At 40.0% G+C, this 16,755-nt stretch overlaps 1 protein-coding gene across 2 annotated transcripts; it reads left to right on the top strand.

Annotated features, from left to right (window-relative positions):
• Positions 1 to 2,202: 2,202 nt before the first annotated feature.
• LOC128014273 (apoptosis inhibitor 5-B) lies at positions 2,203 to 16,420 on the top strand. Of its 2 annotated transcripts, none has more exons than XM_052597712.1 (14): positions 2,203 to 2,489; positions 7,901 to 8,062; positions 8,152 to 8,245; positions 8,915 to 8,980; positions 9,121 to 9,272; positions 10,130 to 10,336; positions 10,634 to 10,738; positions 10,961 to 11,050; positions 13,583 to 13,761; positions 14,748 to 14,841; positions 15,043 to 15,099; positions 15,186 to 15,271; positions 15,346 to 15,488; positions 15,571 to 16,420. In XM_052597712.1, exons 1-14 carry the CDS (start codon positions 2,418 to 2,420, stop codon positions 15,648 to 15,650), a joined length of 1,587 nt encoding a protein of 528 aa, XP_052453672.1. In that variant the 5' UTR covers positions 2,203 to 2,417; the 3' UTR covers positions 15,651 to 16,420. The 2 variants fall into 2 exon arrangements, with proteins under 2 accessions (XP_052453672.1, XP_052453671.1); XM_052597711.1 differs by having other exon boundaries at positions 10,130 to 10,357.
• The last annotated feature ends 335 nt before the right edge of the window (positions 16,421 to 16,755 follow it).

The raw sequence follows: 16,755 nt of genomic DNA, 5'->3' as shown, positions 1-16,755 counted from the left end.
ACCATGAAGCTGGATTAGCTGGCTATATATACATTTGAAAATATATTGATAGAGACTCGAACATGTAAGGTCAGATTTTTTTTTTTAATAGCACAATCTATTGATACTACAGCTTATTTATATCACATGATCTATATACATTAATATTTATTTAAAATAAACAATTTATAATAACTGTTAAACTAAAATTGCTTGTGTGCAATAGATAAATAATAATAATAATATGAATCCAAATAATTATATAAATCATAAAATGACTTCGTAATTATCATTAAAGCCTTTTTTTTTGGCATTTGGTGACCTTTAATTTGGAGCGAGATAAACTTGAGTGACTTTGTGTCAGACGTGTCATATATATATATATATATATATATATATAAATATATAAATATATAAATATATATATATATATATATATATATATATATATATATATATATATATATATATTGTCTGTGTTTAATGATAATTACTTAGTTATTTGATATGATCTATATATTTATGATTAATACAAGCAATTTTAGTTTAACAATTATTATAAATTATTTTAAATGAATGTTAATACAGATTTTAAATAATATAAATAAGCTGTAGAATCAATAGATAACACTTTTAAAATGACTACATGTGACATGTAACATGTTCGAGTCTCTACTGATGTATATTTTCATCTATATAAACTAACTTAAAGGGTTAGTTCACCCAAAAATGAAAATTATGTCATTAATAACTTACCCTCATGTCGTTCCAAACCCGTGAGACGTCCGTTTATCTTCGGAACACTGTTTAAGATATTTTAGATTTAGTCCGAGAGCTCTCAGTCCCTGCTTTGAAACTGTGTGTACGGTATACTGTCCATGTCCAGAAAGGTAAGAAAAACATCATCAAAGTAGTCCATGTGACATCAGAGGGTCAGTTAGAATTTTTTGAAGCATCGAAAATACATTTTGGTACAAAAATAGCAAAAACTACGACTTTATTCCGCTTTGTCTTCAGTGTATGATATCTGGTTCGTGTATGAATCATTCGATGTAACCGGATCTTCTTGAACCAGTTCACCAAATCGAACTGAATCATTTTAAACGGTTCGCGTCTCCAATACGCATTAATCCACTAATGACTTAAGCTGTTAACTTTTTTAATGTGGCTGACACTCCCTCTGAGTTCAAACAAACCAATATCCCGGAGTAATTTATTTACTCAAACAGTACAACTGATTGAAACTGCTGTGAAGAGAGAACTGAAGATGAACCGGCCGAGCCAGATAACGAACAAAACATTGACTCATTCACGAGTCAAGAACCGCTTCTGTCAGATGCGTCTGATTCGTGAACCGAGGAGCTGATGATAACTGCGCATGTGTGATTCAGTGTGAAGCAGACCGACACACAGAGCATCTGAACTGAACTGATTCTTTTGGTGATTGATTCTAAACTGATTCTATGCTAATGTTATGAGCGCGGGTAAACCGAAGGCTTGAATCAAGGGCAATCATCGCCAATGCCGTTATTACGCTGGTGAACTGGTTCAAGAAGATCCGGTTACATCGAATGATTCATTCGCAAACTGGATATCACAAACTGCTTTGTTTTGAACTCTCTCACAACAGACACGGAAGAGAAGACAATGCTGAATAAAGTCGTCGTTTTTGCTATTTTTGGACCAAAATTTTTGATGCTTCAAAAAATTCTAACTGACCCTCTGATGTCACATGGACTACTTTGGTGATGTTTTTACCTTTCTGGACATGGACAGTAGACCGTACACACAGCTTCAATGGAGGGACTGAGAGCTCTCAGACTAAATCTAAAATATCTTAAACTGTGTTCCAAAAATAAACTGAGGTCTTACGGGTTTGGAACGACATGAGGGTGAGTTATTAATGACATAATTTTGATTTTGAACAAGTACTTTTAAAAAAAAATTGTAAATGCATTTCAATTCATCATATTCTTCAATCTCTTAACCTTTCACACATTAATGTCACAAACTCAGGATCAAAGCCTGAGTTGACAAAGAAATTTGATGATCAGCATCAAGGTACCAACAAAGCCGGATTGGAGTGGTTTCATCAATACGTACATTGGGTCAAAAAAGGCCTCAACGGTGGATTTTCTTTTCATTTTAATTGCTAATTAGCGCCCCGATCCATCAGATGGCGCTCTTTCCCAATGGCGCTGTCAATCATCTCCCAAAATCGTCGAAGAAGAGTTCCTCCCGCCGCCGCAGAGCAACAAACCCAAGCTGACGCACTGCACGCGACAGCAACGCTCGCTTCCAAAATAACATCCCACATTACACCTGTGCGTTAACCCCTCGACGCGTTTGGAGACACTCTGAGCTGACACAGCTGAAGTGTCGCAGGAGGAGCAGCAGAACGGCCGTTATTCACCGAAAACCTGAAGATAGACTCGCTGATGGCGGCGACAGTGGAGGAGCTCTACCGCAACTACGGCATCCTCGCCGACGAGAAAGAGGATCTCAGCAAAGTAAATAAAGCCTCGTATCTCTGTGCTGTCCGTCTGAATGAAAAGTACTCGTTAGATATTCAATTTGGGAGGGGTTTATTCATTTCAAGGCTACACGCGGCCTCCTCTAGCGTATTAGCATATTAGCCCTAATAGCTGACTGGAAATGTTTTTGGTTTATTTTAGTAAATAAGCTAACAGGGCCGTGTGCGAACTATAAGGGCAGCTGTGCAGGCGGGAAGCGGATGTTACATTTGTGTCTGATTAAATACGTTTGTTAAATATGAAGTTTGTTAAAGAAAAAGCGATCAAGTTTAGCCAAGGCTAATGTTACGCTGTGTGCGTAATGCGTTTGTGAATGTGGGTTCCGCAGTCGCGCGCACAGAAATACTCTTGACTACCATCTCAGGAAGGAGGAGTGGATTTACATAATGCAAACATGGTAGTTTTCCTTATTTTGGGAGCATAAAATCTGATGTTAAGATATGATGTGTAATATCAACCGTAATATTAAATAATAAAATCTAATATTTTCTTAATATTACATATTTTTCTTTTATTTTGTGCTGTTATTTTCATTTTATTTGATTTTACTGTCTATATAAATAAGTATACAGTACCAATCGGAAGCTAAAAGTTAATAATGAAGTTCCCTCTCGAGGCGGTAACTCAACATTACGTCAGCTAAGACGTATATGGGAACTCTTCCCTTCTCCACTTTCACTGAAATCTTATTGGCTAACGCCAGCTGGGGACAGCTGGCCAATTGACGCGAAGCATGCAAATACTGGCGGGTAAGCGTGCAGTATAAAATGCATGGGCGCGAAAATTACGTCAGAATCTCTTTCTTCACGCTAGAAGTCTTATCTAAGTCATCGTGGAAGTTGCAATAGAGGACTACTCACCCTGTTTTTCCTCTCCGCATCCGATGGCTGCTAATGCTAGATTCGGACCATCCCCAGTTCTGTGTGACCTGCTTGGGATTCTCACACGGACAACACTTGCGCCCACTGTACCGAGCTGCCAGTGCGCGCCCTCAGAGCCAGAGTGGCTCGGAGGACGGCGGGAATGAGGCCCACTGCCGCCAGCGAGCCGCTGGTGGGCCCTCCCCCGCCCGAAGACGAGTTTGACGTCGGCGTGGTGGACTATAGCTTCCGCGAACTTCGTCCTCTTCGGAGCTGGCGAGGAAAACGACTCCATGTCGCTTCGACGTCGAAAAAGGTTTGGGCCTCTCAGTGGGACCGCCCCGACCAAGAGGGCCCTGAGACCTCCAGGAGAAGCTCGTCAGGGTCTTCGGAAAGGTCGTCACGGAGCTGAGTCTCGCTCGCAACGCACATGACGAGCCTGTGATAGGTAACTAGACTCGTGGCTCCTCCAGTCGAGCTGCTACCAGATGGCATTTAGGCATGCAAGAGCTCGTGGTGAAATCGTGGGCTGCACCCCAATCGGCGCGCACCCACTCTGCTACGAAGGCCATATCACGCACGTGGACGGGACGGAAACCCTCCCCCCCCCGTCTAGGAGACTGTTACCACACACCTGTGCTCGTCTCCCTCTGCTTTTGGTCCGGACCACAGTCTAGAAAGAGCGAGTGCAGCTTCTGCTCTTTGCCAGGGCAATACTCAAGGTGTTTCAGGCAAACGGCGGCACAGTAGCACTGACGTCATCAGGATCTGCACGCGGCAACTGATCTCGCGCTGATTGCTATTAAGCGCTCTGCTCAGCTGTTTCACGGAGCTCATGGTCATCTTTACAGGCACCTATGGCTTCACTAGCTGTCCTGAAAGACGCGGACCGTAGGCCGCTCCTAAACGTTCCAGTTGCTCCCTCCGGCCTCTTTGGTGACGTCATGGAGCTATTCTCAGAGACGCAGAAAGCGCGCCAAAGTATGAGCCATGTGATACCCCGTCGCTCACCCCAGTCTTCTTCTGCGAGATTCTTATGCACCGGGCCAGGCTCTGAAACCAGCTAAAATAACCCGCAGTGGCACCCCGCTCTGAACCGGACGCTCGTTTCTGCCGAAACCAGCAGTGGTAAGAGCCTGGAAGGTAACGTCAGGGTCAGTTGAGGACCCCGCGCCGCGAGAGAGCCAACGCGCCATACGAGCCGTCTCCCTGACGGTGAAAGAGTGAGTGAGCGGGAGGCCCCGCCCCCAAGCGCCATGTTCATATGCATCATGTCCCCCATTTCCTTCGGGCGACGATTGCTATGTCTGTTTGAATGCTGTTTGTGTGAGTTCCACAATAAAAGCAGGTATACAATCAGCGAAAGAGCTTTACTTCACTGAGGGAATTTCAGAGGCTTCTGGGACTGATGGCGGCGGCTTCTTCAGTGTGCCATCTGGGTCTGCTACATTGCGGCCGCTACAGTTTTGGCTGTAACTCGAGTTCCGCCGAGGGCGTGGTCTTCGGTCCACAAGCACTTACGGTCATTCACAGTTGCGTCAGCACTCTGAGACCGTGGAACAGCCCGGATATGTTCAGCCCAGGAGTTCTTTTCTCTGCGAACGCGATCTAGGCCGGGGAGCAGTGCGTCTGGGCCTGTGGTCGGAGTCACAGAGAAGGTGACACAAAACCGTTTGGAATAATGGAAGCGGTGTCCTAATATCCCTGCAAGCCTTTCGGTCGAAATTGGAGCGGAAACATGTACTGATTCAAACCGACAACACGTCTGTGGTCTCGTACATAAATCGCCAGGGCGGCGTGCGCTCCAGAGCTCTATTCAAACAGGCAGCGAGTTTCCTGTTGTGGGCGGACCGACACTTAATCTCCATAGGAGCGTCGCGCATCCCCGGTACTTTGAACCGTGGAGTGAGCATGCTTTTGAGGAACGGGATTCCTTAAGGAGATGTTGGCTTCACCCAAGATCAGATCTAATGATTTGGGAGGGAGGAAGTGGATTGTTTGCCACGAGCGAGAACACGTTTGCTATCTCACTCCCCCCTGCTGGGAGATGCTCTGACATCGCGCTGGCCGGAAGCCAGGCTTACACATTCCCTCCTGTGAAGATTCTGCCTGTGTTGTGCAAAATCAGGGAGGAGAAAGCATCAGTTATACTCGTGGCCCCGAACTGGCCGAATCAGCCCTGGTTCGCGGACCTGAGAGAGTTACTGAGGGCTCCCCCATGGCGAATCCCCCTCAAGCAGGACCTGCTGTCTCAGGCGAATGGCACAATATAGCACCCCAGCCCCGAGCTGTGGAACCTTCATGTGTGGCCGCTGCGGGGACCCTAATGAGCGGGACACTCTGCACTGACGAGTGCTAAACACACTTACTGAGACGCGAGCATCATCAAACATTCGCTGCTACGCGCAGAAGTGGTGAGTTTTCACAAAATGGTGCGAGAACATTTATATTGACCCGGGGACCTGTTCCGTGTCGGATGTTTTGCGCTTTCTACAGCACAGTTGGATAGCGGGAGTTTGAAACCATCCACGCTGAAGGTGTATGTGACCGCTATTGCCGCTTTCGTTCCCCGGTTACGGGTAAACGATCGGTAAGCACGCTCTGGTATTCAGTTTTCTCAGGGGAGCAAGTAGATTGTGTACTTCATGGCCGCCCTCCGTGCCGCCGTGGGATTTCGCTCTAGTTTTGAGGGCTCTATCTCTTATTACCGTTCGAGCCATTAGCTTCGATTGCGGTTAAGGAGCTTCCCTGAAGACTGCCTTGCCTCTTGCTCTCGCCTCAGCGAAGTGCCTTGGAGAATTTCGTGAGTGTTTGGTGAACGATATTGCATTGGTTTCGGGCCTGGCGACTGTAATGTCACTCTCCGGCCGAGACCGGGTTTCGTTTCGAAGTCACTCAATACACCGTTTTGTTTCCCTGCCCGCCTTATCTGTTGAGCCGTCAGCCTCGCGCGACGCTGATACTCAGAGCGCCGGGACCCTGTTAGGGTTTTACGGATGTATATGAATTGCTCGGCCGCCTTTCGTCAGTCGGACCAGCTGTTCGTGTGCTTGGTGGATGTAATAAGGGACGTGCTGTTTCTAAACAGAGACTTTCTCACTGGATCGTGGACGCTATCAAATGCCAGGGGAAGGATTACCCCCTCAACATCAGAGCTCATTCTGCGAGGACATTATAAATGCTTCCTGATGGGCCTGGTCTAGAGGTATGTCTGTCCAGTATTTATGTTTTGCTGCTGGCTGGTCTTCCCAGAACACAATCGCCAGGTTTTACAAGCTGGATGTACCCTCTGTAGCGTCACATGTTTTTCGGTGAGTTAAGTTTTATTCATTAAAGCTGTTATAACCAGCTATACAGTAGTTACCATGGCTGCTAACTCTGTGTTATGGTTTAAATGGTTTATGCAGCAGTCACCGCGAACGCCGTCGACTCTGTTTAACTCTCATGCTTGAGTGCTTATTGCTTTGTGTCTGCCCTGGTTAGTGCAGATTTCGTTATATTGCTTGAAGTTATGCATATTTTGTTAGGGTCGGAGCAGATGTCTCATTGGCCTAGTTCCGCCTATCAGATGCAAGCACTCTTAGCGACACGGCCATTGGCTAGAACTGTACTGCTTGTGTGAGGGTGATTGACTCCGTTCAGGGCTTATCTTCACTGCTCTCACGGCGGGATTTTATACAGTTCCCATATACGTCTTAGCTGACGTAATGTTGAGTTACCGCCTCGAGAGGGAACGTCTCCGGTTACTATCGTAACCTCGGTTCCCTGAGAGGCGGGAACGAGACATTACGTTAGCCGCCGTGGTCGCTGTTTGATCAGCTGTGCTAGCGTTCAGTCGTGATTCTGACGTAATTTTCGCGCCCATGCATTTTATACTGCACGCTTACCCGCCAGTATTTGCATGCTTCGCGTCAATTGGCCAGCTGTCCCCAGCTGGCGTTAGCCAATAAGATTTCAGTGAAAGTGGAGAAGGGAAGAGTTCCCATATACGTCTTAGCTGACGTAATGTCTCGTTCCCGCCTCTCAGGGAACCGAGGTTACGATAGTAACCGGAGACGTTTTCACCAAGACTGCATTTAACACTAACAGTAATATTTTGCTATTACAATTTACGAGAACCATTTTCTATAGCAATATATTTTTAAAATTAAACAGGAATTGTATGCGCTCAAAAAAAGAAAATAAAAAAACAACAATGAATACACAACTGCATAAACAAAGAAGTTTAGTCAACCAGTTTTGTTGTTTTTAAGACTTTTGTCACTTTTACATATGAAAAATAAAATATATTTTATAGTTCTTTTTTGGTCTGATTGTATTTTTCCAGTGTGTGTACAAATACAGCTACTTGGTTAAACATACTTTGAAAAGTAACTTGTTCATATGTTAAAATTATCATAAATATTGAAATATATAATTATTTTTACTTCACACACACACATATATATATATGTATGTATATATATATATATGTATGTCACTTATTCTGATCTTTTTTTTTTTGTTCTTTTTTTTTCTTTTTTTCAGCACAAAGATGCTTATCAGGTAATTCTGGATGGTGTTAAAGGAGGTCCAAAGGAGAAGCGACTGGCCGCACAGTTCATTCCAAAATTTTTCAGCAGTTTTCCAGAGCTGGCCGATGCAGCCATCAACGCTCAGCTTGATCTGTGTGAGGATGAAGATGTATCTGTGAGTACATCATCATCATGTTATGGCTGTGAAACCAGAAAACAAATCTTTATGTTGTTGGTTCATCTTTCCTGGTTTCCTGATTATAGATCAGAAGGCAGGCTATCAAGGAACTGCCCCGTTTCGCATCAGGAGAGAATTTACCCAGAGTCGCAGACATCCTCACTCAGCTGCTGCAGACAGGTCGGTCTCGCGTCTGACTGAGAACCTGGTTTTTAATGTCTTTATTCGCATTTATTCGGTAATCACAATCGCTAACAATACAGTTGAGATCTCCTGACAGAACACAGGAGTGAGCGTGTGCGCATGGTTGCCAGATTGCTTAAAATAAGCAAAACTCTGGGCAGAAAATGTATCAATGTAACAGAAGTTCTGATTTGGGGATTAGAACTCTTGATATAAATAAAAAATGTTTTTAGTAAAGTTTTAATTTTTTTGAATACATTTAAGTCTCGTCTTAAATTTAAAATAAATTTACATTTATGCATTTAGTGCATTCAGGCTAACATTTTTTACCTAACATGTGTACCCTGGGAATCGAACCCACAACGTTTTTCACTGCTAACGCAATGCTCTACCACTGAGCCACAGGAACACTATATATAACGCTACGTCTTATTTCGTTAACAATATTGCATGTTGATATAGTCTTAGTTATCGTTTATTGACTTTTATATTGTATCCTCTTAGTCATGGGGAAAAAAGCTTGTCAGCTAACATATTTCATCAGTCTTAGTTAACGAAATTAACACTAGTGTCTAGTTCTTGCATTTCTGGATACATTAGTGCATTTAAACAACATACTATTTTTCCAGCTGTTTGATCATAGCTGTTTCTTCTCATATTTTTTAGATGATTCTGCTGAATTCAATCAAGTCAACACCGCTTTGATCTCCATATTCAAAATCGATGCAAAAGGTATTTGCTCATCATACACTATATGCTTTATGGGTAGAATGTGTTTTCTGTTAATTCCACATACAAAACTACTGTTATTTATTGATGACTAAAAGACTTAAGTTATTGTCCTCTTTGACCCTGGCTTCTTTCTTTTGCAGGAACTATGGGAGGCTTGTTCAGTCAGATCCTGCAGGGAGAAGACATTGTTCGAGAAAGAGCGATTAAGTTTCTCTGTACGAAGTTGAAAATGATGCCAGATGACACAATGACAAAAGAAGTGGAAGATTACATCTTCATAGAGACAAAAAAGGTATCATTTATATTTTTATTGGGGTTGATAAAATTATTTTTGAAAGAAATTTCTTCTGCTCACCAAGACTGCAGTTATTTGATCAGCAAAAATCAAATTGCATCGAATGCTATTGATGCAAAGCTGAATTTTCAGCATCATTCCTCCACTCTTCAGTGTCTCACGATCCTTCAGAAATCATTCTAGTTTACTGATTTGCTGCTCTAAAAACATTTCTTATTATCAATGTTGAAAACAGTTGTCCTTCATGTTTTTGTGGAAACCGTGAGACATCTTTTCAGGATTCTTTGATGATTAGACGGTTTTAAAATAACAGCATTTATTTGAAATCGAAATCCTTTGAAACATTTGTAATGTATTTACTTTCTATGTTTTAATCAATGTAATATATTCCTATTGAATATGTGTTAATTTCAAACACAACCAAAAATCTTATTGACTTGTTTAAAATTTTTAAATGCATGTGCAAAGTTCTCAATGTGCTGGTTATATACATATTTGTTTCATATAGTTTTGGAAAAAATGAAAAGTTTAAGGATATTTGCTCTAAAAATGGCATTTGGCATAACCATCAAATTAAAAAAGTAATAATACAGTATGCTTTATTTAAAAAAAAAAAGTAAATATTTTTTGTATTTAAGTATTCTACAAAATATAATAAATTTAGTCACACCACGTGACATTTTATAACCTGAGATAACCTTAATTGTTTAAGTAATTATTATTATTTATTTTTTTTTCATTATTTTGCTGCATGTTATTTGCATCACATGCTTTTATTGGTTGCACCGCATATCAAACTGCTCAATTGGCTGTTAGTCTTTCTCACACTTGACCTGTCACTCTCATTGTCTTAGGTCCTAGAGGATGTGACGGGGGAGGAGTTTGTGCTTCTGATGCGTATCCTGTCTGGGCTGAAGAGCATGCAGACTGTGAGCGGGCGGCAGCAGCTGGTGGAGCTGGTGGTGGAGCAGGCTTTCCTGGAGCAAGCGCTGAACCCCGCAGATACAGACAGTGTGGACCGGCTCCTGCAGTGCACGCGCCAGGCCTTACCACTCTTTTCTGTGAGTGAAACCACAGCAACGGTCAGCAATACTATTAGAATATTTCTCCAATAATATTCAGCTGTTGAATTGGTCACTTCCTGACAAAACCTTGCATGCCTGAATTGTTCACAAAATGATGTGCCAATCTTTAATCCGAACGAGAGAAAAATTGTAGTTTAAGATTTTTATTTATATAAGCATTTAATTATTTTTATATTGTCTTTATTATAAATATTAACAACTAATTACTAGTGCAAATAATCACTGTTCATTTTAATGCAAATCATAATTATTAACATTTCTCCTCTCCTCCAGAAAAATGTGCATTCTACTCGCTTTGTGACATACTTCTGTGAATTTGTGCTGCCCAACCTCAGTCTGCTCACCAGCCCTGTAGCAGAACTGGACATCCAGCTGGAGGTGTGTATAACAAACTGGAAATCATGGTCAGAATGGGTGGAACCCTTTATTAAGCTTGAATGTGAGAGTCATTTTTAACATGAAAAAAGGGCACCTTTTCATTTGATACTTGTATGTTGAGTTGTTGTTTTTTAGTGTGTGTGTGTGTGTGTTGTTGTTGTTGTTTTTTTGCCCAGATATTTGTAGAATGCTGGAAAAAAAACGATATTTTCTGCTTTGCAGGTACTGAAGTTATTAGCAGAGATGAGTCCGTATTGTGGTGACATGGACAAACTGGAGGTCAATCTCAACATGCTGTTTGAGAAGCTACTGGTAAAGGCTTACATTGAACTCCTGACCTCACACAAGAATTTAGAAAGCTTTCCACTTCAGCCTAGGGGTGTGCGATATGACGATTTTAAATCGTGGACGATGTGTTTCTGCATACTAGATATGGGCAGGTCTTAAAGGGACAGTATTAAACATGCTGCCTATTGTCATTAAAGGGATATGGTTCACCCTAAAATTATTTTCTGTTATTTACTTACATGTTGTCTCAGACCTGTATCAATTTCTTTCTTGTGCTGAACACACAAGATGATATTTTGAAGAATGTGGGTAACCAAACAGTTGCTGGTTCACATTGAATATGATAGTTGGAAATAAATACTCAGTCACTAGCCGCATTTCCACTGTCGGGCCAGTGCGAGCCAGGGCTTAAAGCGGGCCGGGCGGGGCTCATAGCCCCGGGCCAGTAGCACCGAGGCCAGAGTAGCGCAGGGTTTCCACAGTGGAGCTTGAAGCACCGCTGCGCGACACTAAAACACGCCCTTTACACGCCTCTCAGAACAACGTCACGAAACCTCAAAATTTCACCATCAAAGAGAAGTTATCAGAAAACTAAGAAATCGCTGGAACATGCGCGATTACAAAACGAACATGATAAAAGCGGCCGTTTGTTTGCATGCTTTGTTATATATTCAAATTCAAAAGCATCATGTTTTAACTATAGAATACATGATACATTGATCATATTGATTTAATTTATCAGGACTCAAAATTAATCACACATAAATACACTTATTTCTATTTTATTTATTTATTTTTAACGCTCAGGAAAATAACCTGCTTATTCAGTCTAGTCTGTTTCTGTTCATTTGAAGCCACAGTAGCCGTCATATTTATAATGAATGATAATAGCTCTATTTTTATAAAAGCTCCCGAACAAAAAACATTATTAGGCTATATTATTTTATGATAGGCAACGTGAGAAAAAACTCTCGAGACGAGGCTTGTGACAGATAATATAAGTTACTTAATAAATACACGATTGTGATAGAGAATAAGAAGCTGACGTCTGATTTCTTCAAGCGGTCATATTTACTATGTTTACTAGGCTATATGTTTAGCGTGCATATCTTTTTCATCGCTTATAAATATTTCTGCCTTGTATGGTGATTATAAGTTATTTCAAACACTCGCTGCTGACTGAAAGTGAGTTTTGAGCTCGACTTATTTAAAAAAGTGTTTAATGCTGGTGTTAAAGCTGTTATCTTTCTGAAATTATCCTCAGCGCAGACTCTCTACTTTTATAAAAGCTCCCAAACAAAAATCATTATTATATTTTGATGATAGCTATGCAACGTGCTAAACTCTTGAAACCAGACGACAGGTAAAATGTTACTTAATACACGATTGTGATAGAGCATAAGAAGCTGACGTCTGATTTATCCAAGCGGTCATATTTACCATGTTTACTATAATGTTTAGCGTGCATAGTCTTTTACATCGCTTATAAATATTTCTGCCTTGTTTAGTGATTATAATCCACATCGGATCACGTTATTTCAAACACTTGCTGCTAACTAAGAGTGAGTTTTGAGCTCAATTTATTTTAAAACGTCTTTAATACTGGTGTTAAAGCTGTTATCTTTCTGAAATGATCTGCGCTGACGCTCTCCAGACACGGAGAAACTCCGCCTTTGTTCATAACCCCTCCTCTAGCCCCAGCTGGCCCGCTTTGGCCCAAGGTTTTCGTCGGGCCAAAAAACCCTGGCCGTTGGCCCAGAGGAAGCCCCGGCGAGGCACGATCAAGCCCCGGAAGTGACAGTGGAAACGCGACTGGCCCTGGCACGCACTAGCACGCCCGGTCCTAGCTCGATAGTGGAAACACGGCTACTGTGGACCAGCTGCTGTTTATATAAAATATAGCGTTTATATTCAGCAGAAGAAAGAAACTCATTCAGGTTTAAAACAAATTTTGAGTGTGTAAATGATGGCATAAATATAAAACACTTTGACAGATGAGACAGAATTTTTATTTTTGGGTGAACTATTCCTTCAATATTAATAAAATGACAAAACACAAAGAGAAAAATCACTCACTGCTCTTGACTGAAACACTTTAATACAGTTGATTTAGGAATCAGTTTTTTATTTTTATATTTGTTCATTGAATTTCTTGAATGTTCCTGCAGAGTACACCTATTGTACCTTAAAATAAAGCACTGTTTTATTTGTATAATATGTGTATTTGTAATGTGTATCTTTGTTCTTATTTTTTTTAAGATACAATAATGACAACGATTTTTATCTTTGGCCTAAATATGTCATTCTTTTTTTATATTTTGTTAACTTGAAAAGCTTTGTCTTTATAATATGGAAATTAGATGTAATGTTCAGACAACATGGAAAATAGTAAAAACCAACATGACAAAGAATCGTGATAAAATCATGAATCCTGATATTTCTTTCAAAAAATTGTGATTATATGTTGGCCATATCGCCCACCCTTACTTCAGCCGCTTTGTCATTAAATCTCCTCTCATGCTGTGGTTGTGCTTCTCTCTGTCCTAATGTCTGCAGGAGTTCATGCCCCTGCCTCCAGAGGATGAGAACGGAGAGAATGCTGCCAATGAAGAGCCCAAGCTGCAGTTCAGCTACGTGGAGTGTCTGCTCTTCAGTTTCCATCAGCTGGGCAAAAAACTACCTGACTTTCTCATCGACAAAATCAGTGCAGAGAAGTTGAAGGACTTCAAGATCAGGTCAGATCTCGTATTAATCAAAAACTAAAACTTTCTATTACAAATAACCTGGAAAAAAAAGTATAGAGCAGCACAACTGTTTGATAATGCCGATAATTGTTCTAATAATAAGAGATAACTGATGATAAAAATAAATGTTTCTTGAGCAGTAAATCAGCATATACGAATGGTTTCTAAAGGATCATTTGACACAGAAGACTGGAGTAATGATGCTGAAAATTCAGCTTTGACATCACAAGAATAAATTACATTTTGTGGTAACACTATTTTATGGTGTCCTTGTTACACGTTACATGTAGTTACTATTATAATAACAATCAATAATGCATAATTACATGTAAGCAACCCTAAGTCTAACCCTAACTATATAGTAAGTACATGTAGTTAATTAATATTACTCAGTATAAGTGCTTTCAAATGATTAATCACATCCAAAAGAAGGTTTTCTTTACATAATGTTTACTGTTTATTGCGTGTATATATAAATACACACACACACAGTTTATATTTAGAAAATATTTCCATGTGTATATACATTTATATTGTATATAAATATATTTTCTGTAAATATAACATTTTTCTTAAGTATGTACATGCATGTGTTTGTATTTATAAATACATAATAAATATACACAGTACTATAATATATTGTATTTTATATATATATGTATATGTGATATATATTGTGGAAAAAATCTTTTATTTTGGATGCGATTTATCGACATCACTGACACTGACATTATTGACATCACTGCTCGGTACTTAAATGTGTAATTATACTGTAACAAGGACACCTTAAAATAAAGAGCAACCCATTAAAATAGAAAGCACAATTTTAAAATCGTAATATTTTACAATTTCTGTTTTTACTGTATTTTTGGCAAGAATAACACTTTTTATTATCTTATTACATTACTTTGTGAAGGGCAGATGAACGACGTGAATTAAATGTATAGTTTTTTAGTTCTCTATTATTAATATTACAGGTTACAGTACTTTGCACGGGGGCTTCAAGTTTATATTCGACAGTTGCGTGTGGCTTTGCAAGGCAAGACTGGAGATGCACTAAAGACAGAGGAGGTATGGTTTTATACTTTTTTACAGTGATCTTTGCTTTGTAAAGGTAATAGAATTTAAGATAGTTATTCACTTGCTTATTTAAATTTTATTTATTTTTTACAGTTCCAAGGTGTTTGTCCAAATGTACCTAATCCATATAAAAAAAAAACTGGAATGAGTATGATGAAAAATGTCCTGTATTCAAATTTTGTCTCTTCACAGAATAAAATCAAAGTTGTGGCTTTGAAGATCACCAACAACATAAATGTTTTAATCAAGGTAACATTCCTGACTTCTCACACTTTTGCAAGTCTTCGCTGTTTTGTCACACTTTTATCTCTTTTCTTTATGTATATTTTCTCCAGGATCTGTTCCATAACCCTCCATCCTATAAAAGCACAGTGACTCTGTCCTGGAAACCGGTGCAGAAGACCGAGGCAGCAGCAATCGGGTACGTGAACGGATCAACCTATACATTTAATCTGCTTGTGAAATTTGTTGCCATGATCTGTGTATATCCTACAGCCAGAAGAGGCAGTCAGGAGAGGACATCGGGGCAACAGCGACAACAAAGAAGCTTCCCACAAATCTGCCCAGGAGGGACGCCCGACAAATATACAATCCGCCCAGTGGGAAATACAGCGCCACCATTGGGAACTTCTCCTACGGTGATTGTCTTAGCAAAACCTGTTCAGTTGTACTATATGAATTAGTATCTGTGTATATAACTGATCTCATCTGTGCCCTCAGAACAACGTGGAGGCTTCAGGGGTGGCCGAGGACGGGGCTTCGGAGGAAGAGGAAACAGAAGCCGAGGCCGGATTTATTAAGAGGACTTGCATATGCTTCTATACCCATGCAACTGCATTACCACAACACAACAATATCTCTCACACAGTTTCTCTCACCTGGTCCTTCCTGCATCTCCCAGGCCTCCATTCATCCTTCTCTCTCCACATTTGTTATTTTTATTCTCTGGTGTGTTTTTGAGAATCTGTTCACAGCCTCCTGCCGCTGGTTATCCCGTTGGTTACAAATGTGTGGGTTGTATTTCTTTCAGGATCATCTTTGTGGAACAAAAAACTGCCACGGTGTATTTTCTTTTTTAAGAGTTTTTGTATGGTGACGTACATCCTTTGTATCTTTTTCTTTTTTTAACTTTTTAATTTTTCAGAGCTTTTGTTGGATCAGAAATCACAGATTTGTAAGAAGTAAAAATTAATATCCTTCTGAATTTTATCAAACTTGTGTGGGTCAAATGCTGTCTTTATTTCAGGACATAAATATTTAAGTTTGTATGACGGCCCTTGTGCTCTGATGTTCGTTTGTTAACTTGATTGTATATTCCACGGAAATTGTCCTTTTAGAGTAGGATTGACTTTTCAGACTATTACAAAATAATTTAAGGAACCAATCGTTTTCAGATATTGCTTGCATAGATTTGAGTTCACTTTCGATTTCAAACATTGTGCATGCTTAGTTTGTAGGAGATATTTAAGTGTTTTTGATTGAAGGAAATCAGACATTTATGTATTACAGCTGTTGGTTTTCATTTCAAACCAGATTTTTCACCCACATTAAATCTTTTTGCCTTTTTCAACATATTCTCATTGGTTGATTTGAATATGGATATTGGGTAAATATTTATTCAATACCAAATATGCCATGAATTTAGCATTTCACAGATTTTCTACCAGTATTTATGTGCTAATAAAGTGTAAAACTAGTTCATATGGAAGAGTCTCACCACTAGATGGCCATGCAAGTCCACAGAAAGCAGATTTACATTCAAAACACGAAAATTTAGTGGACTTCGAAAAGTGAAAGGCTATTTTAATCTACTTTTGTTTTCTAATCACAGTCTAATTCATAATAACATCGTTTTTCTATTGTTGTGACTCTAGTACACCATATCACCTTTAACCCTAAAACACA

This window comes from Carassius gibelio, chromosome B25 (assembly GCF_023724105.1).
Source record: "Carassius gibelio isolate Cgi1373 ecotype wild population from Czech Republic chromosome B25, carGib1.2-hapl.c, whole genome shotgun sequence".
NCBI classification, from domain to species: domain Eukaryota; kingdom Metazoa; phylum Chordata; class Actinopteri; order Cypriniformes; family Cyprinidae; genus Carassius; species Carassius gibelio.
The sequence above is the reverse complement of the archived record's forward strand: the minus strand, read 5'-3'. Positions and strand labels throughout refer to the sequence as shown.